General features: G+C 40.0%; 1 protein-coding gene across 6 annotated transcripts in view; it reads right to left on the bottom strand.

The window, feature by feature from the left end:
• Positions 1 to 4,766: 4,766 nt before the first annotated feature.
• The window catches only part of WDHD1 (WD repeat and HMG-box DNA binding protein 1), an 85,000-nt gene continuing 61,835 nt past the window's right edge, over positions 4,767 to 27,931 (bottom strand). For 3 of the 6 annotated variants that reach the window (XM_015143729.3, XM_015143726.3, XM_077941044.1), the window contains 10 exons: positions 24,041 to 24,155; positions 23,242 to 23,373; positions 19,713 to 19,933; positions 19,499 to 19,614; positions 19,259 to 19,312; positions 14,597 to 14,640; positions 14,042 to 14,212; positions 12,104 to 12,234; positions 7,886 to 8,024; positions 4,767 to 5,553 (listed from right to left, as the gene is read on the bottom strand). In XM_015143729.3, coding sequence (XP_014999215.2) covers positions 5,353 to 5,553; positions 7,886 to 8,024; positions 12,104 to 12,234; positions 14,042 to 14,212; positions 14,597 to 14,640; positions 19,259 to 19,312; positions 19,499 to 19,614; positions 19,713 to 19,933; positions 23,242 to 23,373; positions 24,041 to 24,155 — 1,324 coding nt within the window. In that variant the 3' untranslated portion in view covers positions 4,767 to 5,352. The remainder of the gene's footprint in view (positions 5,554 to 7,885; positions 8,025 to 12,103; positions 12,235 to 14,041; positions 14,213 to 14,596; positions 14,641 to 19,258; positions 19,313 to 19,498; positions 19,615 to 19,712; positions 19,934 to 23,241; positions 23,374 to 24,040; positions 24,156 to 27,931) is intronic. The other 3 variants (XM_077941042.1, XM_015143727.3, XM_077941041.1) reach the window with 2 other exon arrangements.

A 27,931-nucleotide genomic window follows, 5' to 3' on the forward strand; every position in this document is an offset into this window, starting at 1 on the left:
GACAGTCTCACTATGTTGCCCGGGCTAGAACACAACAACTGTTCACAGGCGCAATCATAGTACACTGAGGCCTTGAACTCCACACTTCCAGTAATCTTCCCACCTCAGTGGCCTGAGTAGCTGGGACTATAGGTATGTACCTGTGTGCCCAGCTTCTTTGTGGTTTTTGATTTGCATTTTCCTGATGACTAAACATACTGAGCATCTTTTCATGTGCTTATTGGCCACTGGAATGCAATGGTGCAATCATAGCTTACTGCCGCCTCGAATTCCTGGGCTTTAGGCATTCTCCTGCCTCAGTCTCCTGAGTAGCGGGACTACAGGCATGCACCACCATGCCCAGATAATTTTTACAATTTTTTTGTGGAGACGAAGTCGAACTTCTGGGCTCACACAATCTCCTACCTCAGAGTTCTCAAAGTGCTGGGATTATGGGTGTGAGCCACTGTACTTGGCTATCACTTTCTTGATGGTGTTCCCTGAAACATCAAAATTTTTAATTTTGATGTTGACTTCATCTTTTCTCTTGTTGACTGTGCTTCTGGTGTCATATTTAAAGTCACAAAGATTTACATCTGTTTTCTTCTAAGGGTCTTAATAGTTTCAGCTCTTACATTTAGGTCTTGATTCACTATATGGTGTGAGGTACAGCTCCAACTTCTTTGGGATGTGTCTAGATGTCCAACATCATTTGTGGAAAAGACTATCCTTTTTCCATTAAATTTTCCTGGCACTCTTGTTAAAAATCAATTAATTGTAAATGAGAGGGTCTATTTCTGGATTCTCCATTCTATTCCATTAATCTTTATGTCTATTCTATGCCAGTACCACACTGTCTTTATAGTAAGTTTTAAAAGTGGAAAGTGTGAATCCTCCAACTTACTCTACTTTTTCAAGAGTGTTTTGGCTATTCTGGGTCCCTTGAATTTCCTTATCAATTTTAGGACCAGCTTGTCAATTTCTGCAAAGAAGCCAGCTGTGGTTTTGATAGGGATTTCATTAAATCTATAAATAAGTTTAGGGAGTATTATCATGTTAACAGTATTAAGTCTTCTGGTCCATAACTGTGAGATGGCTTTCAATTTATTTAGTTCTTCTTTTATGTCTTTCAACAATGTTTTATAGTTTTCAAAGTGTAAGTTTTGCATTTATTTTGTTAAATTTATTCCTAAATGTTTTATTATCATAAATGTCTCAATTTTAATAAGCTTTGCTTTTGTAGGTACCTGTTCATTTCATTAAAGTTTTCCAATTTGTTGTCATAAAATTGTTTGTAATACCTTGAGTCAGTGTTCAACCAAAAAATAGAACTGGTAGGAAATATATGTAAGATTTCTTGCAATGAACTGGCTCACATAATTATGGGGGGCTGGCACAGCAAGTCTAAAACCCTAAATCCACAGGCCAGACCTTCAGGATTGGCAGGCTAGAAGCCTTGGGCATGAGCTGAAGTTGCTACCTACAGGTATAATTTCCTCTTTTTTCTCAGGGGAGCCTCAGTTTTGCTCTTATGGCCTTTGAACTGATTAAATCAGGCCCATACAGATGATCTAGGATATTCTCTCTTCCTCAAATTCAACTGATCATGAACTTTAATATCCATAAAATAAGTCAGTATTTGATTGAATATTGGTGACTCTCGCTTAGCCAATTTGACACACAAAACTGACTACAAGCTTCTTTTTCATATCTGTATCATTTGTAGTTAATAAATCTCTTTTCATTCCTAAGATCATTTTTTGTGCTTTTCTCTCACCATGATCAATGTAATATGAATATTAACAAGTGTAACTCTGTCCTCCTTACTTTATATAATAGATATCAAAGACTTATGATTGATTACTAACTTAAAATCATAAGGTACTTTAAACTGTGTCTTAAGTATAAAATGTTTTCACATAATTGTGATTTTAGGCCAAAGACCAGGTTCCAGATGTGGCTAGAATATAAGTAATATTTTGTCTGACAATCCTGACTTTTCAGATGAAGCAGACATAATTTTTCTAATTCATTAATCTATCAAAAGACCAACTTTTGGCTTTTTTTATTCCATTATGTTTATTTCCTATTCCATCAGTTTTTGTCCTTTATAATACAGTCCCAAAGTGGGTAGAAATTAGTGTCAATCCCAGAATACTACCTTCTGCCCATTCTGGCACAGGCCATCCTTCAAATTTTAACCTTGGGGCTGCGTGCGGTGGCTCACGCCTGTAATCCCAGCACTCTGGAAGGCTGAGGTGGGCAGACCATTTGAGGTCAGGAGTTTGAAACCAGCCTGGCCTACAGGGGGAAACCCTGTCTCTATGAAAAATACAAAAATTAGCTGGGCGTGGTGGCGCGCACCTGTAATCCAAGCTACTCAGGAAGTTGAGGCCAGAGAATCACTTGAACCCGAAAGGCAGAGGCTGCAGCGAACCAAGATCATGCCACTGTACTTCAGCCTGGGCAACAGAGAGACTGTCTCAAACAAACAAACACAGGAGTTTGAGACCAGCCTGGGCAACATGGTGAAACCCCATCTATTTAAAAAAATACAAAAACTAGCCAGGTGTGGTGGCATGCACCTACACTCCCAGCTACTTGGGGCTGAAGCAGGAGGATCACCTGAGCCCAGGGAGGTCAAGGCTACAATGAGTTGTGATTGTGTCACTGCACTTCAGCCTGGGTGACAGAGAGAGGCTCTGTCTGAAAAAAACAAAAACCAAAAAAACCCCGTACCTCTAATAATTAAAAACAATGCATGATTCTTGAATGGATCCTAAACTGGGGGTAAAAATGGCTAACAGCACTTTGAGGGAAATTTTATTATAAAATACAGGCTATGTAATAACATCATCTGTTAAATTTCTTTGGAGTAATTATGGTATTGTAATTATGCAGAAGAAAATCTTTGTTCTTAGGGTACGTGCTGAGTACTGAGGGATGAAGTATATGCATATTTCAAATGGTTCAGAAAAAATCCTGTCTATAAAACATACATGGTAAAAATGTCAACAATAAGATGAACTAGAGGAAGGATATACGGGTGTTTACTGTCAAATTTCAAATTTTCTGTAGGTTTGAGAGATTCAAGATGAAAACCTGGGGGAAAATTATATATTCTAATAATAAAACAGATGGGAAACAAAGAGGGCCCATAAGACCAACAGTCACTGATTAAGATGCTTTCTATATGAATGGGCCTCATCCTTTTGTCCAAAGGGACTACCTGGCATCTGTTCCATGTTAGTGACAGTGACTCACTCCAGGCTGCTAAACAGACATGGGAGGCTACAGATCATAGCACAGTCCCCAGAGTTGCACATAACCCCAGTGCCTATTCACTTGCTCTCCGAAATAAATCTGTAAAGTAACCTCCTCCAAGGAGTTTTTGCTTTTGGAGAATAAAATTAAGATTATGTCAATTTTCTATAGTATACAATAAGCTCAAGTAGGCAGTATTATTGATACGATGATTAATATATTAATTTATTTCCATTTTCACTTTCATACTATTCAGTCCCAATTCTCTGAAAAAAAAAAAAAAAAAAAAACACTGGAAAAAAACAGGTTTACTATTATATAGCAGAGAAACAAGGATGTTTCTTGGTTTCAAAGTTCGATTTGTAAGTTAAACCGAGTCAACACAAAAACCTTCCTTCAGCCAAATAAAAGTAGGAAATTAAAAACCCTTTTGCAAATTCTTGGTATTATCAGGTTGCTATGAATCTGAAATACACACAGATTATAACCTTAAGCATTAGGCTGGCACAAAAGTAATCGCGGTTTTTGCCACTGAAATGGCAAAACTGCATTTACTTTTGTACCAACCTGGTATTATAAACTATATACAAAGCAAGTTGAGAAACCAAAAACAAAATAAATGTCTACAAACATGCTTTCCAATGTACTATAAATAAACCTTTACTTAAGATCTTGAAATCAAAATTAGTTTGTATAGTATTCAGACCTAATAACAAAGCAAGATGAAATAACAGCATCCTCATTATCAGAATAGTAACTTTTATATAAAAGATTACTATGTGTCAGAAACTAAGTGCTTTCATTTCATTTAATTCTGGTAACAAGGAGGGAACAAAGGCTAGAAATTGGGTCACCAGCCCAACATGACCCAACTATTAGTAGTAGGTAGAGAAGTGGGTCTTTGAACCTAGGTAGTCTGGCTTTGGAATCTGTGCTCACAACCACTGTGCTATCATGTCTCTGATATCAGCTACTAATTAAAAAATCAAAAATGTGTGTCTTCCTAACCTTAATCATCATGGGATAAGGAATATTCTTGGCTCCTTTATGTCTAAATTTTCAACATACTGTTTCCCTTTCAACCTATTACTACCCTCAATTTTGAGTCAGCTGATTTTATGTGATTCTTTCCCTCCCACCCTCAGTACACTGCCTTTATGTGGCTGTATTTGTATTAGTCTCTGCTTAGAATAACCAAAAATGTATGAAATGATGAAACCTTGTTTGTTTGATATAAAAGAAGAGTTAAATACTTTCCGTAACTTTGGTCTCTTATCAAGCCTTCAAAGACTTGCTCAGGAAAGTACTGTTCATGTTGATAACCAGAGTATCCCACCAGGAGCACATGATGCCTTGGACTGCAATATTGTCACAGCAGTGTCTTCAGTTCTTCTCTACTGTGTATAATGCAGAGCAAGATGAGGGTGGTGGCAGAAATTATGGTAGTAAATATAAGATATATTTTCTAGAAATATATACATTTCATGGAAAGAAAACATTAAGACCATATCAAGACAAATATACAAATGAGAAAGTTACATTTATCTCAAAAAAATCCAGGCTATACAAACAGACAACTGAAAGCCACACAGGAAGAAATTTCCGGGAAAAAAAGTCTCACCTACAAGATTATTTACATGTTTAGGGCCAATATTATTAAAAGACGTGGTCCCCTAGGTCTAGTAGAAACATATAGTCTATGCTAACACACTTGGGAAGAAGACTATTGTCCTTCCTTGTACACGACAAAAAACAAATGAACCAAACCCCTAGAAGGTATCAATGCACAGAGGTTTTAATACCTTGGCTTTAATGATTTTTCAAGGTAAGAAACAAATTCAAATTGGTTGTGGCTTCAACTCAGTAATTACAATCACAATGCATCTCTGAAAGGCCCTGCATTTGGAGGCAGAGTAATCTGCAAATATGATAGTTTTTACATATGCCCTGTTACCTACACCGATATAATTACTACATTATCTTATAAAGACAAACAGTTGCTTCAAACTCTTTAAAAAATATATAATGAGTTTTCCAAAGACTCAAGTCTATATTCAAACCAAGATGAGTAAAAAAAATCCATTACTTTCCTAGGGTCACTTTCTTCCTTTACTCCTGCTTAAATGCAAAAGCTGATAGTTTCTGATTTGTAGAAAAATCTAAAGGTTTCTGCTTTTTAGGCAAATTCAGATTCTCTTTTGTTTTTTCTTCCTGGTTTTCTGTTTCATCGCTTTCATCAACCACACGGTTTCGCTTCTTTGCTTCAGCTCCATCACTTGCCTTTTCTCCTTTGGCTTTGTTAGCCCATGCCTTTGTAAAATAGCAGGGGTGAAAAGAAAATATTTTTAGGAAATAACAAATAAGAAGTAAATGATTTATTTACTTTTCCAGGTAATATTTTTATATATAAAGCAGAATAATTAGCACTTGAATTAAGTGTTCTCATTGTTAACAAATCTTTTATTACTTAAATGCAGAGCACATTAAACATTTGTATTACTTTTATATCTCAATCTAAGCTTTGCTTATATTAATCATATAGTTGCAAAATACTATAATTACAGTACTATTTAAAAAGGAAACTTTTTATTCTAAGATAATTGCAGTTTCACATGCAGCTGTATGAAATAATACAGAAAGATCCTGTGTAGCCTTGACCCAGTTTTCCCCAGTGGTAACATTTTGCAAAACTATAGCCCAACAATCACAACTATAGGGAACTGACATTGAAACAATCCCATTTTACTTCTATCATTTGGGTGTATGTATGTATTTAATTTTATTGTAGGTTTATTTGTTTACCACCACAGTCAAAATACAGAACCGCTTCCCCAAGCCCCAACTCCGACTCCAACCCCGGGCAACCACTACTCTATTCTCCATCCTGATCACGTTATCATTTCAGGAATGTTATATAAAGGAGTATATATTCTTTGGGGTTTGGTTTTTATTCACTTAGCAAGAGCCAGATAAAGTCCACTCATTTCATCTGTCTCTTAAATCTCTTTTAATCTATAAGAGTTCCCCGCTCCTACTTTATTTCCCTGGCCATTTCAAGGGCTCTTCAAGCTGTAGAATTTCTCACATTAACAAACTGGATTTAAGTAAATGTTTACGGTTTACCTTAAGAACATTGATTACATTTTTAAGTATTCAAAAACACAATCACAGCCTTTGCCAAGTCTCTTCCTTTTTTGCGGTGTAAGGTCTTATTTATTTAGATGCCATTTTATCGAACAACAAATGAGAAACATAAAATTGTAAATGAGGTTCTAAATGATGCTAAAGGTGTTTAGACCAGTTTCTGGCTTCTTCATTACACAACACCATTTTCATAAAACCCAATTTACCAAAGCAAGTATCTATGTTACTAGGTGCCTGTGCTGTGCCCTGCCATTCCTGGGGAAGTGAAACCTGAGGATTTAACTGGTACACCACACACATTCCTTCCACATCTAACACAGAAATTGCTCCTTCCTTCCTTCACATGGCAGAAGTTCATGAGAAGCAAGCCAGACACCTGTCCTAATTTCCATGTCAAAGGCTGGAACAGAACACCAGTCTTTTTCCCAAAAGGAATAGTCTCATGGAGTATCCAATGTGTAAGTAGATAGAATTTCTAAAAATTCTGCTTGCAAGAACCCTAAAGTAGTATTCAAAAAATGTGAATTCATTTTTACTTATTAATTTTTTTTCCCCCTTGAGACATGGTCTCACTCTGTCACCCATGCTGGAGTGCAGTGGCACAATCACGGCTCACTGCAGCCTTGACCTCCTGGGCTCAAGTAAGTGATCTTCCCACCTCAGCCTCCTGAGTAACTGGGACTACAGGTGTGTGCCACCATGCCAGGCTAATTTTTAAATTTGTTGTAGAGATGGGGTATCACTTTGTTGTCTAGGCTGGTCTCAAACTCCTGGGCTCAACAGATCCTCCTGCCTTGGCCTCCCAAAGTGCTAGGATTATAGGCTTGAGCCAATGAACTCAGCTTGACACTTTTGATTTTTAACAAATGTATCTTTTCTTGGGGTAGCCTCCTAACTTAAAACATACAGGAACTTACAGAAATTAAAACGGTAAACTGTCAAAAAATTAATCATCCAGGCTGGGCAACACAGTGAGAGCTTATCTCTACAGAAAAAAAAAAAAAGAGGACAATTGCTTGAGCCCAGGAGGTCGAGGTAGTAGTGAGCCGTGATCACACCAAGACACTCCTGCCTGGATGAAAAAACAAGACCTGCCTCAAACAAAAACAAAACAAAAAACCCATCACCATTACATAATAATTACTACCTATCCATATTACGACATATATGACAAACTCTTTCAAAATAAGTTTGGTGGATGTATTCAATTTCCAAAAACAGAAAAAGGTTTTTCCTTTTTTTTTTTAAAGTTATCATGATTGTTATTATCATCGTTGTTATTATTAGAGATTATTATTATTATTGTTAGAGATGAGGTCTCATTATGTTGCCCAGGCTGGTCACAAACTGCTGAGCTTAAGTGATCCTCCCGCCTTGGCCTCCCAATGTGCTAGGATTACAGGCGTAAGACACCACACCCGGCCAAAAGGCATTTCTATAATAATTTTTTAAATCTGGGAATTCACTAAGATCTCAACCTTGGCACAATTATCCTTACCTTTCTTTCTTCAGTTGACAATACTCTAAACCGAATCATTCCTTCTTTTATTATGTCTGCTTCATCTGAAAAGTCAGGATTGTCAGACAAAATGTTACTTCTATTTTCTTCTAGCCACATCTGGAACCCAGTCTTTGGCCTAAAATCACAATTATGTGAAAATATTTTATACTTAATACAGAGTTAAATCTTTGACATCTATTATGTAAAATAAGGAAGACACAGTTACACTTGTTAATATTCATATTACTTTTTTTTTTTGAGACGGAGTCTCACTCTGTCACCCAGGCTGGAGCGCAATGGTGCGATCTCAGCTCACTGCAACCTCTGCCTCCTGAGTTCAAGCGATTCTCCTGCCTCAGCCTCCCAAGTAGCTGAGATTACAGGCATGCGCCACCACATCCGGCAAATTTTTTGTATGGGGTTTCACCATGTTGGTCAGGCTGGTCTCAAACTCCTGACCTCAAGCGATCTGCCCACCTTGGCTTCCCAAAGTGCTGGGATCACAGGCATAAGCCACTGTGACTGGCCTCATATTACTTTAAACTGCCTAGAGACTGCAGGATCAATGAACTGGAAAATCCTTTGTAAGGTAAATTCAAAAGGATCACTCACATTTGTATTTTCCAAGTGTAGCAACCATGAACTCTGTACTTTCAACTTTTTAATGAATGTAGACAGGCTCAAGGTCTCTAACCTCACTTAGCCCTTGTGGCCTGGTAAAATTCTTCCACATGTCCTTGGTACGCTCTTTTTCTATTTCCCCAAACCAGCTATTTGAATTCCTCACTACTTTTCTCAAGTCCCTTTCCCATCGCCTCACCCTTGCTCTCAGAGCTGACCTGCATCAGCATTAGGTGAAGCATGGACACAGCACATTTGTACATTTCATTAGATTCCACTCATGACATAAATTGTCTTTAAGTTACACAAGTGAAGGTTTAATGCAAATATTTAACATTTACTGATCACTTACTATCTACTAGGCACTATTCTAAAAGCTTTATGCATAATACCTTATTTAAATGACAATAACACTATGAGATAGATACAATTATTATCTCCATTCCATAAGTGAGGAAAGGGAGGCTGAGAGAGGTGAAATAACTTATCCCAGGTTACACAAACAGTAGAACTCAGACCTGGGATTCAACAACCAGGAAATTTGACTCCAGAGTCTATGGTTTTGTTTTTTTACATAGACAGAGTCTCGCTCTTTCCCCCAGGCTGGAGTGCAGTGGCTCCATTTCAGCTCACTGCAACCTCCACCTTCTGGGTTCATGTGATTCTCCTGCCTCAGCCTCCCGAACAGCTGGGACTACAGGCACGCACCACCACACCTAGCTAATTTTTGTATTTTTAGTAGAAACAGGGTTTCACCATATTGGCCAGGCAGGTCTCGAACTCCTGACCTTGTGATCCGCCCGCCTCAGCCTCCCAAAGTGCTAGGATTACAGGTGTGAGCCGCTGTGCCCGGCCCAGAGTCTCTTATGTTTAACTCACCAGTTATACGCCCCTCACTAGGATGAACCTAAACGAATCCTAAATAACAAGTCTAAACGTTTTTTTAATTTTATTTATTTATTTATTTATTTATTTGAGACAGAGTCCCGCTCTCTTGCCCAGGCTGGAGTGCAGTGGCGTGATCTCGGCTTACTGCAAGCTCCACCTTCCGGGTTCACGCCATTCTCCTGCCTCAGCCTCCTGAGTAGTTGGGACTACAGGCTCCCGCCACCACTCCCAGCTAATTTTTTGTATTTTTAGTAGAGATGGGGTTTCACCGTGTTAGCCAGGATGGTCTCCATCTCCTGACCTCGTGATCCGCCCATCTCGGCCTCCCAAAGTGCTAGGATTACAGGCTTGAGCCATCGCACGTGGCCTAAACTTTTTAAGGTTAAAAAAATTTTATTAAAAAATTACTAGTATGACCATAACCACTTGCTCTAATTTCTGAAAATAAGCAAATTTTAAGTAATCTTAACGTAAACCGATTTCCAGAAAAATAACAGATCAAAACAAGTAAAAATCAAGGTATAACAAAGGTTCTTGAATTTCCAAAAATTAATGAAGACCCATTTTAATGAAACTTGGAGCAACGTCACAAATCTACCTAACAGCCTGCAATCTTCTGCTTCTAAACAGCTATTTTTAAAAACAAAACCAAACTTGAACATTTCTTTCTTTTTTTGTTTTTTAAAGAGATGTGAGTCTCACTATGTTGCCCAGGCTGGCTGCAAACTTCTGGGCTTAAGCAACCCTTCTGCCTCAACCTTCTAAGTAGCTGGGACTAAAAGAGTGCACAGCCACCTGGCTAAAATTGGACATTTCTGATTTAGTATATCAACATCTGTGAAAAATATTAGTTTTAATAGTCGTAATTCCTTAAAATTTCAAAAAGTAAGTTTTATGTATAACCGATAGTATGAAAAATTAAATTATCAATCTTCTTTGTTGTTGTTTCAAGAGACAGGGTCTTGCTTTGTCGCCCAGGCTGGAGTGCAGTGGTATAATCAGCTCACTGCCACCTCAAATTCCTGGGCTCAAGCAATCCTCCCACCTCAGACTTCCAAGTAGCTGGGACTACAGGCACGTGCCACCACACCTGGCTGATTTTAAAACTTTTGGTAGAGACGGGGTCTCCCTACATTGCCCAGGCTGGTTTCAATCTCCTGGGCTGAAGCTATCTGACCACATTGGCCTTCCAAAGTGTTAGGCTTGGCCAGGTATGGTGGCTCACACCTGTAATCCCAGCACTTTGGGAAGCTGAGGTGGGCAGATCACTTGAGGCCAAGAGTTTGAGACCAGCCTGGTCAATGTGGCAAAACTCCATCTCTGCCAAAAAATAACAAAATTAGCAGGCATGGTGGCACACACCTGTAATCCCAGCTACTCAGGAGGCTGAGGCATGATAATCGCTTGAACCCAGAAGATGGCGGTTGCAGTGAGCTGAGATTGCACCAGTGCACTCCAGCCCTGGTGACAGAGCAAGACTGTCTCAAAAAAAGCATTAGGCGGGTGGGGCATGGTGACTCACAACTGTAATTCCTGTGCTTTGGAAGGCCAAGGCGGGTGGATCCCCTGAGGTCAGGAGTTCAAGACCAGCCTGACCAACATGGAGAAACCACGTCTCTACTAAAAATACAAAATTAGAAGGGCGTAGAGGCACATGCCTGTAATCCCAGCTACTCAGGAGGCTGAGGCAAGAGAATCACTTGAACCCGGAGGCAGAGGTTGTGGTGAGCCGAGATGGTGCCACTGCACTGCAGTCTGGGCAACAAGAGCGAAAAAAAAAGTTAGGCTGAAAAAAAAGCATGAGCCACTACGCTCGGCCTATCAATTTTCTTAAATAAAATTTTCATTGTTTAAGACCTAAATTAAATTCAGAACAAAACAGGAAATGTGAAAACCACAGCCACTCCCTCAAATTAAACTGGTTCACATAAAGTTATTAGGAAAATAAGATATACTTTATTTTATTATTATTTTTCTCCCTGGACTGCTCAGCATGAGAAAAATAAGATATATTATGGCAAAAATGAAATTGTGACTATTCTTTTCTTCTTGTTTTTTCTGAGAAGGAGTCTCACTCTGTCGCGTAGACTGGAGTGCAGTGGCGCAATCTTGGCTCACTGCAGCCTCCATCTCCTGGGTTCAAGCAATTCTCCTGCCTCAGCCTCCTGAGTGCCCAGCCACTATAAAGAAGTTCTTTATGTAGTAATAGAAAATAAGCTGCAAAAGCTATTGTTAAGTGAAAAAAGTAAGGTACAGAATAATGTGTGAAACAAAAAATAGACAAATAGGTATTTGCACATAAACAGAATAATTTTGGAAAGTTCTACAAGAAACTTGTTGCAGTGGTTGTTTTTGGAGACAGAAACTAGTTGGATGAAACTACTTATTAATACACTTCTTTTTGTATCTTGTTGTTTCTTCCCATTAAACTATTTAAAAACAAACAAAAAAAATTATAAAATATATCCCAATAAAATATATCTACAATTTAAAAATATACAATTTACTAAAGCATATTTTAATAAATATTGTAAATAGACATTAATATCTGTGGCTTCCTTAAAGCCACAAGTGTCCAGAATGCCCACTACCAATGCCAATGTATTATTTGTATTAAGGAATAACAGCACTGCATAATTTTGTATTGCTGCTACTGTATACTTTTTATACTTGGTCACTGCATGCTAAATTTCTCTATGTACTGACCTTTGGTTTTCAGTGTTTTGAGGACATATAGCTGGGGTTTCAGATAATACATTTTTAGGATTTTCTTCTTTCACTTCCTCAGTTTTATTAGTTTGAGAATTTCTTTTCTGGAAATAGGATGCTGCAGATGCCTATAAAAACAAATGTGAACACTGCAATAACATCTAGTATAATTTTATATGTTTTATAAGCAAGTTCTGAAAAATGTGAAGAAACATCTATAATTACTGAGAATTCTTACATGAAATCTTGTCTTAGTTGTAAATAAATAGGCAAACACATGCAAAAACCAAAAAAGTATACTTCAGATTCCATGTTTTCTTTTTTTCTTTTTTTTTTTTTTTTGAGACGGAGTCTCACTCTGTTGCCCAGGCTGGAGTGCAGTGGCGCGAACTCGGCTCACTGCAACCTCCGCCCTGAGTTCAAGTGGTTCTCCTGCCTCAGCCTCCCGAGTAGCTGGAATTACAGGCGCCTGCCACCCGCCCGGCTAATTTTTTGTATTTGTAGTATAGACAAGAGTTTCACCATCTTGGCCAGGCTGGTCTTCAACTCCTGACCTCGTGTGATCCATCCGCCTCGGCCTCTCAAAGTGCTGGGATTACAGGCGTGAGCCACTACGCCTGGCCTAAATTCCATATTTTCTAAGTGAATACAATTATATGAAATAGAAAAGATAGGCCGGGCGCGGTGGCTCAAGCCTGTAATCCCAGCACTTTGGGAGGCCGAGATGGGCGGATCACGAGGTCAGGAGATCGAGAGACGATCCCGGCTAACACGGTGAAACCCCGTCTCTACTAAAAAATACAAAAAAATAGCCGGGTGAGGTGGCGGGCGCCTGTAGTCCCAGCTACTCAGGAGGCTGAGGCAGGAGAATGGCGTAAACCCGGGAGGCGGAGCTTGCAGTGAGCTGAGATCCGGCCACTGCACTCCAGCCTGGGTGACAGAGCAAGACTCCGTCTCAAAAAAAAAAAAAAAAAAAGAAAAGATAAACAATAGATCTATTTTACTGATGACAAATCCGGGATCAAATACTTATGAGAGTGGAAAAATCAGGATTCAGAACAAGGAAAAATTAGGGCCATGTACAGTATCAGTCACTATTAAATAATAGTAAATAATAGTAAATATTTATTATGAATAATAGTAAATAAGAATATACATCAGAACTATCTGGGTGATTTTAATAAAAATACAGATAAATGTCTGAGCTTCTGGGGTCTGAGTATATACATTTTTAAAAAGTGATTCTATAAAAGCAAGGAGCGGGGCAGGACAGGCTGGGTGTGGTGGCTCATGCCTGTAATCCCAGCACTTTGGGAGGCTGAGGTAGGTGGATCACTTGAGGCCAGGAGTTCGAGACCAGTCTGGCCATCATGCTGAAACCCCATCTCTACTAAAAATACCAAAATTAGCTGGGCGTGGTGGCAGGCCCCTGTAATCCCAGCTACTCAGGAGGCTGAGGCATGAGAATTGCTTGAACCCAGGAGCGAGCTGAGATCCTGACACTGCACTACAGCCAGCCTGGGTAACAGAGTGAGCCTCTGTCTCAAAAAAGACAGGGAGAGCAGGATAGTGGTCATGGAAGTCAGAATCTGCTACAAAGTGTGTAACAACTCATGAGGCAGAAGAGGGAGTGATTCTGAAGCAAAAACACAAGTTTTGGGGTTTGTTTTTTTCAGATGGGGTATCTCTTATAGTTTCCCAGACTGGACTCAAACTCCTGGGCTCAAGTGATCCTCCCACCTCAGCCTCCTGAGTAGCTGGGACTACAGGTGTGTGCCACTGTGCCCAGGTGCAAAAACAGAATTGAACCCACTTCCCTAACAAGACAATTGTAAACAGTCATAACCTCCTATCCTATATCTGAAACAGTGAACAAAACTGAAGACAAACAGATCCCATGCTGCTTACTGCAGAGGAGGGTAGCTGAAACAGTACCTGCTTAGGCTTCGGCTTTGGAATCAGAGGCTTTATAATGGGAGACTTTTCATTATTTGTAGTTCGATTAAGTGCAGTGGATTTCTTGGATGATTTGCCCATATTGTCTAAAATATTAGTTGAACGTGCTGAATTCATTGACATGGCTGGTTCTTTGGAACTGGCTGATACCTAAAGAGCAAACTAGTGTTAGCACTTTATGTTTAAAGAAGAAAAATATCCCAAGAGACTTATTTTTTCTTAAAATTTCTGTTAAGTTTGTATTGCCATCTCATCTTTAGAACTAAATACATTTGGTACAATCCAAATTAAGAAGGATACATATATTCCCAAATATCACATCCCCAAGAAAGACAGAGGTATCTTTCAAAACCATAGGTACTTAGAAGGTAGGTGGAAAAGACAACTCTCAGCCCAAGTGCTGCTTTCTTCTGTTTCCACACAGATCAGTCTTTCATGCCTCCAAGTCTGGGGAGAGTCATCTCATCACTTGGAAATACTTCTTTGTATAGAAATGTATTTAAATAATATAAAACATCACTTGGAAGACTTTACCTTAAAGGGATTTACTCGTCCTTGGCTGCTAAAGGTAACTGCACCTTTCACAAAAAAGAAACCCTTGCTTAATAATGGTAGAAAATAGATGACTTCTGACATCTATAATACTACACAGAATATTGTAATCCCCATTAAATGAAAACAAATGTATTTTGCAACTTTTAAAAACTATTAACAGACATCCTTTTTCCTGTTTCTAAGCCAAAATAAAAGCTATTAAATGTGAACTATCCCAATATGTACATACTGAAACATATTCAGTATGTACAGATCTTTTTCTCCTGTTACTGCGGAAGAGGCAGTGGCTAGTCTGAGCTAAGGTTAGTAATCCCTTTACATGTGTTCTGTATCCCATGCCCTCCTGCTTTGTCAGAAAACCTGACCTATCAAGTTTCTTGACAGCCTACATCTTTGACTTTTCCCTATTTATTGGCCCCTAAAGTTTCCCAACTTAAAAAGAAACAAAAACCAAACCTTCTCTACCCTACATTCCTTCCAGTCATCATTTTCTCTTGTCTCCTCCATCCAGCCATTTTTTTTTTTTTTTTTTTTTTTTTGAGACAGAGTCTCACTCTTGTTGCCCAAGCGATCTTGGCTCACTGCAACGTCCACCTCTCAGGTTCAGGCAATTCTACTGTCTCAGCATCCCGAGTAGCTGAGATTATAGGCGCCTGCTACCACACCTGGCTAATTTTTGTATTTTTAGTAAAGACAGGGTTTCACCATGTTGGCCAGGCTGGTCTTGAACTCCTGACCTCAGGTGATCCGTCTGCCTTGGCCTCCCACAGTGCTGGGATTACAAGCATGAGCCACTGTGCCCGGTCATCCAGCCAAATTTTTCCAAGAGCTGTTGACACTATTATCATTTCCTCACCACCCATACATTCCTCCATACAATATAGCACTTCCAGCCCTACTACCCTACAGAATCTCCTCTTGCTAAGGTCCTCAATGATCTCTACATGGTCAAATCTGGTGGATACCTGTCAGTCACCTTATTGGCTCTATCAATGGCATCCCACATAGCTGACTGTTCCTTTCTTCTTGATACTTTGTCCTCTCTTGACTTCTGAGATACTGCATTCCCTGACTTAGTTCCTTCCTCTCTGGACCTGTGGACTCATTGTCTTCCAATAGTTGGTTCCTCCTCTTCCTCTACCCGATGCTCAAATGTTGGAGATTCCCTAGTCCTAAGCTCATTTTTCTTCTTGCTTTACATTCTCCCCCAATGCTTGCTTCCCCATGCCCATGGTTTAAATTGCTATACTTATGCCAGTGATTTTCACTTTGTATCTCTTGACCAGAATACTTTCCTGAGCTCCTGATTCAAATATCTGTCTTCATGACATTCTACTTACCTTACAGTAATTCATCATCTTCCTCTCTAAATCTGCTTTTCCCTAGTGTTTCCTGACTTAGGAAATGGCACCATCATTCACTCAAGTACTCAAGCCAGTGTTAACAAACTAATCTCTAATTAAGAGCTTTCCTGGCATGGTGGCTCATGCCTGTAATCCCAGCACTTTGTGAGGCTGAGGAGGGAGGACTGCTTGAGCCCAGTTTAAGACCAGCCTGGGTAACATAGGGAGAGACCCTGTCTCTACAAAAACAAAAAACATAACGAAACAAAAAACCCAAACCAAAACAAAACTAGACAGACATGGTGACACATGCCTATGGTCCCAGCTACTTGGGAGGCTGAAGTGGAAAGATCGCTTGGGTCTGGGAGGTTGAGGCTACAGTGAGTCATAATCATGCTACTGCACTCTAACCTGGGTGACGAGTCAGACCCTGGGGGAAAAAAAAGAGGGAAGGAGGGAAGAAGGGACAGATGGAGGGAGGGAGGAAAGGAGAGAGGGAGAGAGGGAGGGAGGGAGGGAGTGAAGGAGGAAAGGAGAGAGGGAGGGAGGGAGGGAGGAAGGAAGGAAGGAAGGAAGGAAAGGAGAGAGGGAGGGAGGGAGGGAGGAACTAACTAACTTTCCAGCTGAGCATGGCCACTTGTGCCTATAATCCCAGAATTTTGGGAGGCTAAGGCAGGAGAGTTGCTTAAGCCCAGGAGTTCCAGACCAGCCTCAGCAACAAAGCGAGCCCCTCTCTCTACAAAAAGTACACACCAAAAATTAACCAAGCATGGTGATGCACAACTGTAGTCATAGCTACTCAGTAGGGTGAGGCAGGAGGATCACTTGAGCACACAATTTCAAGGCTGTAGTGAGTTAGGACTGCATCAGTGCATTCCAACTCTACTCCAGTCTGAGTGACAAAGCAAGATACCCTGTATCCCCCCATCCCCACAAAACAACAACAACAAAAAAAACTTTCCATCTAGCCAATAAAAATTGTTTTATTTATCTTGTTTCTGAAAATACTTTATAGAAGTTTCCCCTTTTTTCTCTCCTGACAGAGTGCTAGCCCCTTGCGGTTTGGTGCCTCCCTGATTCATGAATCACGGAACGCTCAAATTAATCCTGTAAGATTTAAATGTGCTTAAGTTTTTCTTCTATTACAAGAAACTGAGTCATTCTTTATGCCCTGAACTCCTACATGCTCTTCATCATCTTCAGAAATAGCTCTCCAATTCTGCCCATTCTTTCTAACATCACCATCATCACCTTAGCTCAGGCCCTTATTCAGTCTCATTTGGACTGCCACTGTAGTCTATTTATTTTTTAATTTTTATTTACTTACTCTTCTTCTTATTTTTTTAGATGAAGTCTCACTCTGCCACCCAGGGTGGAGTGCAGTGGCATTATCTCCGCTTACTGCAACCCCCACCTCGTGGATTCAAGCAATTCTGCCTCAGCCTCCCAAGTAGCTGGGATTACAGGCATGATTTTTTTTTAATTTTTTTTTTATTTTTAAGAGAGATATGGTTTCACCATTTTGGCCAGGCTGGTCTTGAACTCCTGACCTCAAGTGCTCCACCTGCCTTGGCCTCCCAAAGTGCTGAGATTACAGGCGTGAGCCCCCATGCCTGGCCTATTTACTTATTTTTTGATACAGGGTCTTGCTCTGTCACCCAGGCTGGAGTGCAGTGGTGCAACCATAGCCTACTGCACTCTCAAACTCCTAGGCTCAAGATATCCTCCTGCACCAGCCTCCCAAATACCTGGGACTACCGGCGTGCACTACCATGCCTGGCTAATATTTTTATTTTTTACTTTTTGTAGAGATAGGGTTTCGTTGTTCCCTAGGCTGGTCTCAAACGTCTGGCCTCAAGTGATCATTCAACCTTGGCCTCCCAAAATGCTGAGTTTACAGACGTGAGCCATCATGCCTGGGTATATCTATTCTTCTTCAGCACAGTGTGCCATGCTATATCTCTGCTTAAAACCTACAACAGTCTCTCAGTGACCTTAGAATAAAGAGCAAAATCCTGACTGGGTGTGGTGGCTCACACCTGTAGGTCCAACACTTTGGGATGTGGAGGTGAGCAAATTGCTTGAGTTTGAGACCAGCCTGGACAACAGAGTGACACCCCATATCTCTATTAAAAAAAAAAAAAAGACCAAAATCCTCAATATGGCCTATACAGATCTGCATGACTTGGCTCCTGCCCATCACTCTAAAACCCTTCAGCACCACTTTCTCTTTGCTCTCTGAGCTTTTCACACCATCCTTTTGCAGTCTTCACTTCACACATACTGTTCCTTAAGTCCAATGCTTCTCTTCGGCTCCTGTTCCCATACATCTTTGCCTCGCTGACTATTATTCATCCTTCAGGTCTCTGCTGTAAATACTCCATGAGGTCTGCCTTGGAGTCCCTACCCATTCTCCACCGACTAGATGACAGCTATGTGTTATACGCTCTTTTCATATTCTATATGTTTTTTAAGTTAATTTTTTAAATGAAAGTAACATATGTCCACAGTTTAAAAAGTCAAATGGTATTATAAGGTTTATGCTCCCCACTGACAAAAGGCCAGCAGGGCCCTACTCCAACCTTCTCTATCCCGCAGGCCCACTCCCTGAACGCAACTATTTTCAACTCCTTTTTTTTTCTTTTCTTTTCTTTCTTTTTTTTTTTTTTTGAGATAGAGTCTTACTCCATTGCCTAGGCTGGAGTGCAATGGCACGATCTCAGCTCACTGCAGCCTCTGCCTCCTGAGTTCAAGCGATTCTCCTGCTTCAGCCTCCCGAGTAGCTGGGATTACAGGCACACACCACCACACCCAGCTAATTTTTGTATTTTTAGTAGAGATGGGGTTTCACCATGTTGGCCAGGCTAGTCTAGAACTCCTGGCCTCGTTATCCGCCCGCCTTGGCCTCCCAAAGTGCTGGGATTACAGGCGTGAGCCACTGCACCTGGCCTTCAATTCCTTTTAACTATTTCTCCAGTATCCTGCATGTTTCCTCAGTGATATCCAGATCTGTCTTCCCAGCTGGGCTAAAATAGCATTAAAACAGAGATCAACCATGCATGTCTGTTTGACTTCTGTATCCACCATTAAGTAAAATGCCTGACACACAATAGGCAGTTTATAAACATTTGTTAAATGACCATAGCTTCACAAACAACATCTGAGATTAAAAAACAAAAACATAAACACACACACACAAAAATGGCCTTAAGGGGTAAGGTGTATTTGCGTAGATGTGCCACTTTACAGACAACTTTCAAAATTTCCTTGATATTACAAATTTATAAATATTTCTCACCTGACTTAGCTGAAATATCGGAGGAATTTGTACTTTTGGAAAATGAGTTCTGTCCTACAGATTAAAATAAAGCAATATAATGTAAATAGGGAAAATAAAGTCATCCTCAATATAAAACAACCTGACAGCAAAGAGGTCTGAAAAAAAGTATGAGTATTCAATTTCCCTCAGTTAAGTAAAATGGGAAAAGCCACATCCATGATAGTTCTCATCATTTATGGGCTTGCAAATGTATCTCACCAGGCTTATGTATTTCTGGTTTTTCTTCATCATCAGCTTCTCCACTGTCCTCGGCATCTTCTTCAACTTGATTTCTGAACCTTGGTTGGCTCCACTCTGTAGCAGTATTGCTGTAACTAAGAGAAAATAAGATTATTCAATAAAGAGCTATGTAAAGACCAACTTAACAATCAAGACAGTAAAGGAAAATTCAAACAACTGAATTATTTCTTACCCAGCATTCAGCTTTTTTCTGAAATCTTCTTCTTCTTCTCCCTCTTCCACCTGGGTTGCTGTCAATTCAGCTGCCTTCTCTACAGCCAGTTCACTAAGTTTTTGAGCTAGTATTAATTTCCGAGAGCGAGAAGCATATTTAATGGCTAAATTCACAGCATTTTGAGTCATTAGATCAGCAAGTTCCACACAACGGAATTCCCGCTCCAGTTTACAAGAAAGCTAATCCAAAAAGGGGGGGGGGGGGGAAAGATCAAATCACATCAAGTAAAACTTTTTAAAGATACTGACACTATTAGTAAAACTGAGAAAATAGTTTTCTAGCTACTGTAACTCCCTGATTCTAAGATGCACATTTTTACAAGCTTTAACATCTTTGAAATTGGAATTACAATTAATTACAATTAATGGTGGGTCAGTTTGGCAGCATTTTTGTGTCTCCATGGCTTAAATGAATAAAGTAATGGTGCATTATGCCATAAATAGTGGCTTAGATTTGATGAAATATTACATAACACTTTAAGCTACTAATTGCAAGAAAATTAAGAAATTCATTTAAAAAATTCAAGGGGGAGGCTGGGCATGGTGGCTCACACCTGTAATACCAGTGCCTTGGGAGGCCCAGGTGGGTGGATCATGAGGTCAGGAGTTCGAGATCAGCCTGGCCAACATGACAAAACCCCGTCTCTACTAAAAACACAAAAATTAGCCAGGCGTGCTGGCGTGCGCCTGTAATCCCAGCTATTCAGGAGGCTGAGGCAGAAGAATCGCTTGAACCCGGGAGGTGGAGGTTGCAGTGAGCCGAGATTACACCACTACACTCCAGCCTGGGCGACAAAGCAAGACTCTGTCTCAAAAAAAAACAAAAAACAAAAAAAGCCAAGGGGACCAGGCGTGGTGGCTCACACCTGTAATCCCAGCACTTTGGAAGGCCAAAGCAGAGGGATCGCTAGAGGCCAGGAGTTTGAGACTAGCCTGGGCAACACGGTGAGACCCTGTAACTACAAAAAATAAATTTGCTGGGCGTGGTGGCATGCACTTGTAGTCTCAGCTACTCAGGAGCCTGAGACAAGAGGTTCACTTGAGCCCAGGAGGTTGAGGCTGCAGTGAGTCACAATCTTGCCACTGTACTCTAGCCTGGGTGACAGTGAGACTCTGTCTCTAAAAAATACAAAAAAGAAAACCAACAAACTGAGAAAAATTGGTACTTTGAAGATCACTAAGGGTCTCCTAATTCATAGCATATTAGAACTGTTTTCTTACTTATATATTCCATGTCTGATCCATCAGCACAGAAGCTTTAGATATTCACCTGGATGTCCTTTTCAAGATTTTTAGTATCATTTATCTATAATCAGTACTTCTTAATCGGGATGGTACACTGCCTCCACTGCCTCAGGGGGCATTTAGAAATAAAAAGGAGGCTGGGCGTGGTGGCTCATGCCTATAATCCCAGCACTCTGGGAGGCCGAGGCGGGTGAATCACAAGGTCAGGAGATCGAGACCATCCTGGCTAACATGGTGAAACCCGTCTCTAGTAAAAATACAAAAGATTAGCCGGGCGTGGTGGCGGGCGCCTGTGGTCCCAGCTACACAGGAGGCTAAGGCAGGAGAATGGCGTGAACCCGGGAGGCAGAGCTTACAGTGAACCGAGATCGCACCACTGCACTCCAGCCTGGGCAACAGAGCGAGACTCCATCTCAAAAAAAAAAGAAAAGAAAAAGGAATAGTTTGGTTTCCACAGTGACTATGCTGAACTAAAGGCATTTGCCCGGGGGCCAGGAATGCTAAAGAACTCACCAATCCCCTCGAAATCCTGGGCTCAAGATATCCTCCTGCCCTGGTATCTTTGATATGAGTCCCCTGGTATTTTTGATATGAGAAACACTGCCACAAGGAAAAGCTCCTCTAAGGCTAAATAGCAAATACATGAAACATATTTCCTTACATGTGTTGTACAAAGTAAAAAGGCTGCTAGTTCCTGGACCACAAGTAACACTTTATCAAAGGAATAAAGCTTATTCTACAATAAAGTTTTCTTACTACCAAAATGAGTTTTCTTAATACCAAACTTAAGGCCATGTTGCATAAAGGTGACAGTAGTGAGTACTACTTTTTAGAGACAAGAGTGGCAATTTGCTCTGTGGTCTCATATACCACTTTGCTCTAAGAACCTTGTTTCTTCAACTTTAAAATTAAAAGTCTGGACCATTCACTCTGTCAACAAATATTAAGGTCTACTATGTGTTAAGCCACCACATCATTGCCTGGCATACAGCAGTGAGCAGGTCTCTGCTCTCAGGGGCGTAAAGTCTGGTGTAAAACAAATAGAGAAGAAATAATACTATACTCCTCTCCATAAACCAACCACGAGTGGGGACACAAGCACAGGAACTTTAAGACACCCTGCTCCAGAGATAAATGTACTTAAATATTCTAGACATCAAACCTGGCCACTGGTCACAAATAAATTTTCATCACACACAGCTGCCTAATTCAAAGAGGATGACAAAAGGCAGGCATATCTAAAAGCCTGATCGAAGTTCTTAAGATTGCCCAGCCCTGGATATTAAAAAAAAGTATACACTCAAACTTTGTAAAACAGTAACAGAAACTAGAGCAGTAGTTCTCAGTTACTTTGAGGGCCTGTTAAAACACAGACTGATGGGCAAAAGCAAAAGGGCAGTAGCCCCAGAGATGTTTATTCCTGCACATGATCTTAGCTACAAGGTAATGTTGTATTCATTCTAGGCTGGGCACAGTGGCTCATGCCTGTGATCCCAGCACTTTCGGAGGCCGAGGCAGGTGAATTACCTGAGGTCAGGAGTTCAAGACCAGCCTGACCAACATGGTGAAACGCTGTTTCTACTAAAAATACAAAAATTAGCCAGGTGTGGTGGCACACGCCTGTAGTCCCAGCTACTCAGGAGGTTGAGGCAGGAGAATCACTTGAACCCGGGAGGTGGAAGTTGCAGTGAGCCAAGACTGCATGAGTGCACTCCAGCTTGAGAAACAAGAGTGAAACTCTGTCTAAAAAAAAAAAAAAAATTTAACTGCAAGACCAACCAGAAAATAGAACTTTATAGGGGAAAATGCCATCAGATAAAACTTAAGAATGGCCAGGCACGGTGGCTCATGCCTGCAATCCCAGCACTTTGGGAGGCTGAGGCGGGCGGATCATGAGGTCAGGAATTCGAGACTAGTCTGGCCAACATAGTGAAACCCCGTTTCTACTAAAAACACACACAAAAAAATAGCTGGGCGTGGTGGTGGGCGCCTGTAATCCTAGCTACTCGGGAGGCCGAGGCAAGAGAATTGTGTGAATCCAGGAGGCAGAGGTTGCAGTGAGCTGAGATCACACCACTGCACTCCAGCCTGGGTGACAGAACGAGACTCCGTCGCAACAACAACAACAACAAACTTAAGAATCTTAGGTTGTGGGACTTAGTCCTAATGCACAGACCTTTAAGAAATTCAACCTATAGAAAAGCATTTAACTTTAACATCTTCAGTATATTTATTTTACTCACCGCAAGCATTTTCATTAAAAGTTCCTGTTGCTCTTTTGTTGCTTGCTTTTTAGTGCTCTCTTCGTACTCATAACCATTTTTAGCTAAATAATCAAGGTGGTTGTGAAATATAACTGAACGCCAAAACTGCTCCTACAAAAGTGAACAAAATTGCTTAATGCCAACTATCACCTTAGTATGAGACAAGTGTTAAATATTTCTCTCAAGACACCAGTTTTTGAATAAAATATGTTCTGAAGCCCTCCTTTCTATAAGTTTATTTTACAATTCAAATTCTAGTGTGATACTACAGCTTAACTTTTTCCCCTATCCTTAAAAAAGGCAGTTGGGGAGGAATACAGCATTTAAAACAGTTTCCTAGCTATCATAATGAATGCTCAGAGAACTTGGTAAACAAACTTTTTAAAAGCTAATTTGTTTCTTATTTAGAGTAACTAATTGCAGATTTCAAATGACTTTTGATGACACAGGGCTAGGACTAGGGTCAGGTAAGCCAGGTGCCTACGGCACAAAATGATGGAGGCACTTCTTCTCAGGGACATGCCCTATCCTGAGAGTAAGTCTTTCCCCAGTGGGTCTCTGATAGTCACACCCGTTTACTTTGTAGACAAAGTCCCTGGAAGCAGTGATGGCAATCAGGTGGCCTGGTGATCCTAAGCAGTCCTCCTCCCTCCCTGCTACCCCTATTCATGTAATTATACAGTAATGAATATAGTGGCCATCACGACAATTTTAAAGTGTATGTATCACAGGTGCTGTATTATCAAATTCAAAGTGTCAAGGTAAGACTTCCACATACCTCCATTTGTCCTTTCTCTGTTGCAATCTGACAATAAGGAAGCTTAAAGGATAATATAGCAACGGCAGGGCGTGGAAGGGTTGGGGGAAACCGAGAACCTTTACAAGGAATGCACCTGTCAGTAAAGAAAAGTTCCACCATAAAAATTTGCTAACATGTCATAAAAACTGCAAAATTAAAAAAGTTTTCAAAAGTTAATAACTTAGAATAGTATTATTATAATAGCTGCCTTAATTATATGTAACAAATATCTCTTTTTTAAAAAGTGTTTTAGGCTTGACTAGGCATAAAGACTATCCCTACAAGCATTTCAAGAATAGAAAAATTTCTTCTCATATCTCACTTATTTTTTTTGAGACAGGGTCTCACTGTGTTGCCCAGGCTAAAGTACAGTGGTGTGATCACGGTTCACTGAAGCCCCAACCTCCCAAGTTCAAGCGATCCTCCCACCTCAGCCTCCCAAGTAGCTAGGACTACAGACATGTGCCACCATGCCTGGCTAACTTTTGTATTTTTAGTAGAGATGGGGTTTTGCCATGTTGCCCAGGATGGACTCGAACTCCTGGGCTAAAGTGTGCCTCCTGCCTTTGCCTCCCAAAGTGCTGAGATTACAGGCTTGAGCTACCCTGCCCAGCCTCACATATCACTTTATAAAATGACAACCACTAAAAGTCAAATCAGCCCTCTTCATATTTTCCTTAGCAAACTACCCACTTTTAAAACATAAAAACTATACTATTAACACCTGTCATAGAATCCATGTTATCACCAAGATAAATGCTGATGCTGCTGCACGTGGAACATACTACTCTAAGGTCAACCACATGCTTGGCTGTAAAGCAAGTCTCAAAATTTTTTAATTGAAATCATACCATGCATATATTCTGAGACCACAGTAAAATGAAAATAGAAATCAATACTGAGGATCTCTCAGAACCACACAAATTACATGGGAAGTAAACAACATACTCCAGAATGACTTTTGAATAAACAATGAAATTAGCAGAAATCAAAACATTCTTTAAAATAAATGAAAACAGACACAACATATCAAAATATATGGGATGCAGCAAAAGCAATGTTAAGAGGAAAGTTTATAGCACCAAACACCTAAATCAAGTTAGAAAGATCTCAAATTAATAATCTAATATGGCATCTAGGGAAACTAGATAACTGAGAACAAACAAACCCGAAAGCTAGCAGAAAAAAAGAAATAACTAAAATCACAGCAGAACTAAACAAAATTGAGACTCAAAAATCCATACAAGTGATCAATAAAACAAAAAAATTGGTTTTTTGAAAGGATAAACAAGATTGATAAACTCCTAGCTAGATTAACAAAGAAAAGAAGAGAGAAGCTCCATATAGGCACAACTAGAAAATGGCAAAGGTGACATTACAACTGATTCCACAGAAATACAAAAGATCCTCACAGACTATTATGAACACTTCTACGTGCACAAACCAGAAAATCTAGAGGCAATGGGCTCACACCTGTAATACAAATACTTTTGGAGGCAAACATGGGAGAATCACTTGAGGTCAGAAGTTTGAGACCAGCCTGGGTAAAATTTTAAAGATTAGCCAGGTGTGATGGTGTGCATCTGTAGTTCTAGCTGCGCAGGAGACAGATAGGAGGATTAATTGAGCCTGGGAGGTTACAGTGAGCCATGATCATGCCACTGCACTCCGGCCTGGGTGAGACCCTGTTTCAAGAAAAAAAAAAGAGAGAGAGAAAGTAAGAGAAAGTCCTCAAAAGCAATTGTAATAAAAACAAAAATGGACAAGTGGGACCTAATTAGACTAAAGAGCTTCTGCACAGCAAAGAAAATCTAGAGGAAACGGATAAATTCCCGGAAACATAACACTTCCCAAGACTGACTCAGAAAAAAAAGAAATTGTGAACAAGCCAATAATGAGTTCCAAAACTGAATCAGTAATAAATAAAAAACCTATCAACCAAAAAAAGCCCTGGACCAGAGAGATCACAGCTGAATTCTAGATGCACAAAGAACTGGCATCAGTCCTACTAAAATATTCCAAAAAGTCAACTCCTCTCCAAATCACTCTATAAGGCCAGCATTATCCTCATGCCAAAATCTGGCAAAGACACAACAAAAAAAGAAACTACAGGTCAATATCCTTGATGAACAGAGATACAAAAATCTTCAACAAAACACTAGCAAACCAGATCCAGCAGTACTTCAGGAAGTTAACACACCACAACCAGTAGGTTTTATTCCTGGGATGCAAGGTTGGTTCAACATATGCAAATCAATATACACAATTCACTACATCAACAGAATTAAAAACAAAAACCACATGATCATCTCAATAGATGCAGAAAAAGCTTTCAATAAAATTCAACATCCTTTCATAATAAAGACCTTCAACAAACTAGGCATGGAAGGAACATAACTCAAAATAATAAGAGCCATCTATGGCAAACCCACAGACAACATCATATGAATGGGCAAAAGCTGGAAGCATTGCCCTTAAGAACTGGAATAAGACAAGGATGACTGCTCTTTTCACTCATATTCAACAGAGTACCGAAAATCTTAGCCAGAACAATCAAGTAAGACAACAAAATAGGAAAAGAAGTCAAATTATCTCTCTGCTGACTATATGACTCTATAGAATTGCTAAAGGTAAGACTTTGGTAAAGTTTCAGGATACAAAATCAATATACAAAAATCAGTAGCATTTTTATACACCAATAATGTTCGAGCTGAGAGTAAAATCAAGTATGCAATCCCATTTACAATAGTCATACACATACATAAAATACCTAGGAATATATCTAACCAAGGAGGTGAAAGATCTCTACAAGAACTACAAAACACTGTTGAAAGAAATCACGGATAACACAAACAAATGGAAACACATTCCATGCTCATGGATTAGAAGAATCAATATCATTAAAATGACCATACCGTGTCTGCAGCAACTTTGGTTCGCATCGAAGTCCCAGCACCAAGAAAAGAAAAGAAAAGAAAAGAAACTATACTCTCCAAAGCAATCTATAGATTCAACACTATTCCTATCAAATTATCAATGTCATTTTTCACAGAATTAGAAAAAACTATTCTAAAATTCATATGGAACCAAAAAAGAGCCCAAATAGCCAAAGCTATCTAAAACAAAAAGAACAAAACTGGAGGCATCACATTACCCAACATCAACATCAAACTGTACTTCAAGGCTGGAGAAAAGGAACATGGCACTTGTGCACAAACAGAAACACAGACCAATTGAACAGAATAGGGAACCCAGAAATAAAGCCACACACCTACAACCAACTGATTGATCTTTGAGAAAGCTGACAAAAATAAGCAACTGGGAAACGAATCCCTACTCAATAAATTGTGCTGAGGTAACTGGCTATCCACATGCAGAATGAAACTGGACCCTTACCTATCACCATATGCAAAAATTAACTCAAGATGGATTAAACACTTAAATGTAAGACCTAAGACTATAAAAATCCCAAAAGAAACCTTAGCAAATACCCTTCAGGATATTGGCCTTGGTAAATATTTCATGACTAAGTCCTCAAAAGCAATTGCAACAAAAACAAAAACTGACAAGTGGGACCTAATTAAACTACAGAGCTTCTGCACAGCAAACGAAACTACCAAGAGTAAACAGGTCGGGTGCACTGGCTCACATCTGTAATCCCGGCACCTTGGGAGGCCAAGGCAGGAGGATTACTTGAGCCCAGGAGTTTGAGACCAGCCTGGGCAACAAAGGGAGACCTGTCTCTACAAAAACATTTAAAACTTAGCCAGGTGTGGTGGCATGTGCCTGTAGTCCTGCACAATCCCATTTATAATAGCCATATGCACACACACAAAATACCTAGGATATATCCAACCAAGGAAGTGAAAG

The sequence above is a fragment of the Macaca mulatta genome, chromosome 7 (assembly GCF_049350105.2).
Source record: "Macaca mulatta isolate MMU2019108-1 chromosome 7, T2T-MMU8v2.0, whole genome shotgun sequence".
NCBI lineage: Eukaryota > Metazoa > Chordata > Mammalia > Primates > Cercopithecidae > Macaca > Macaca mulatta.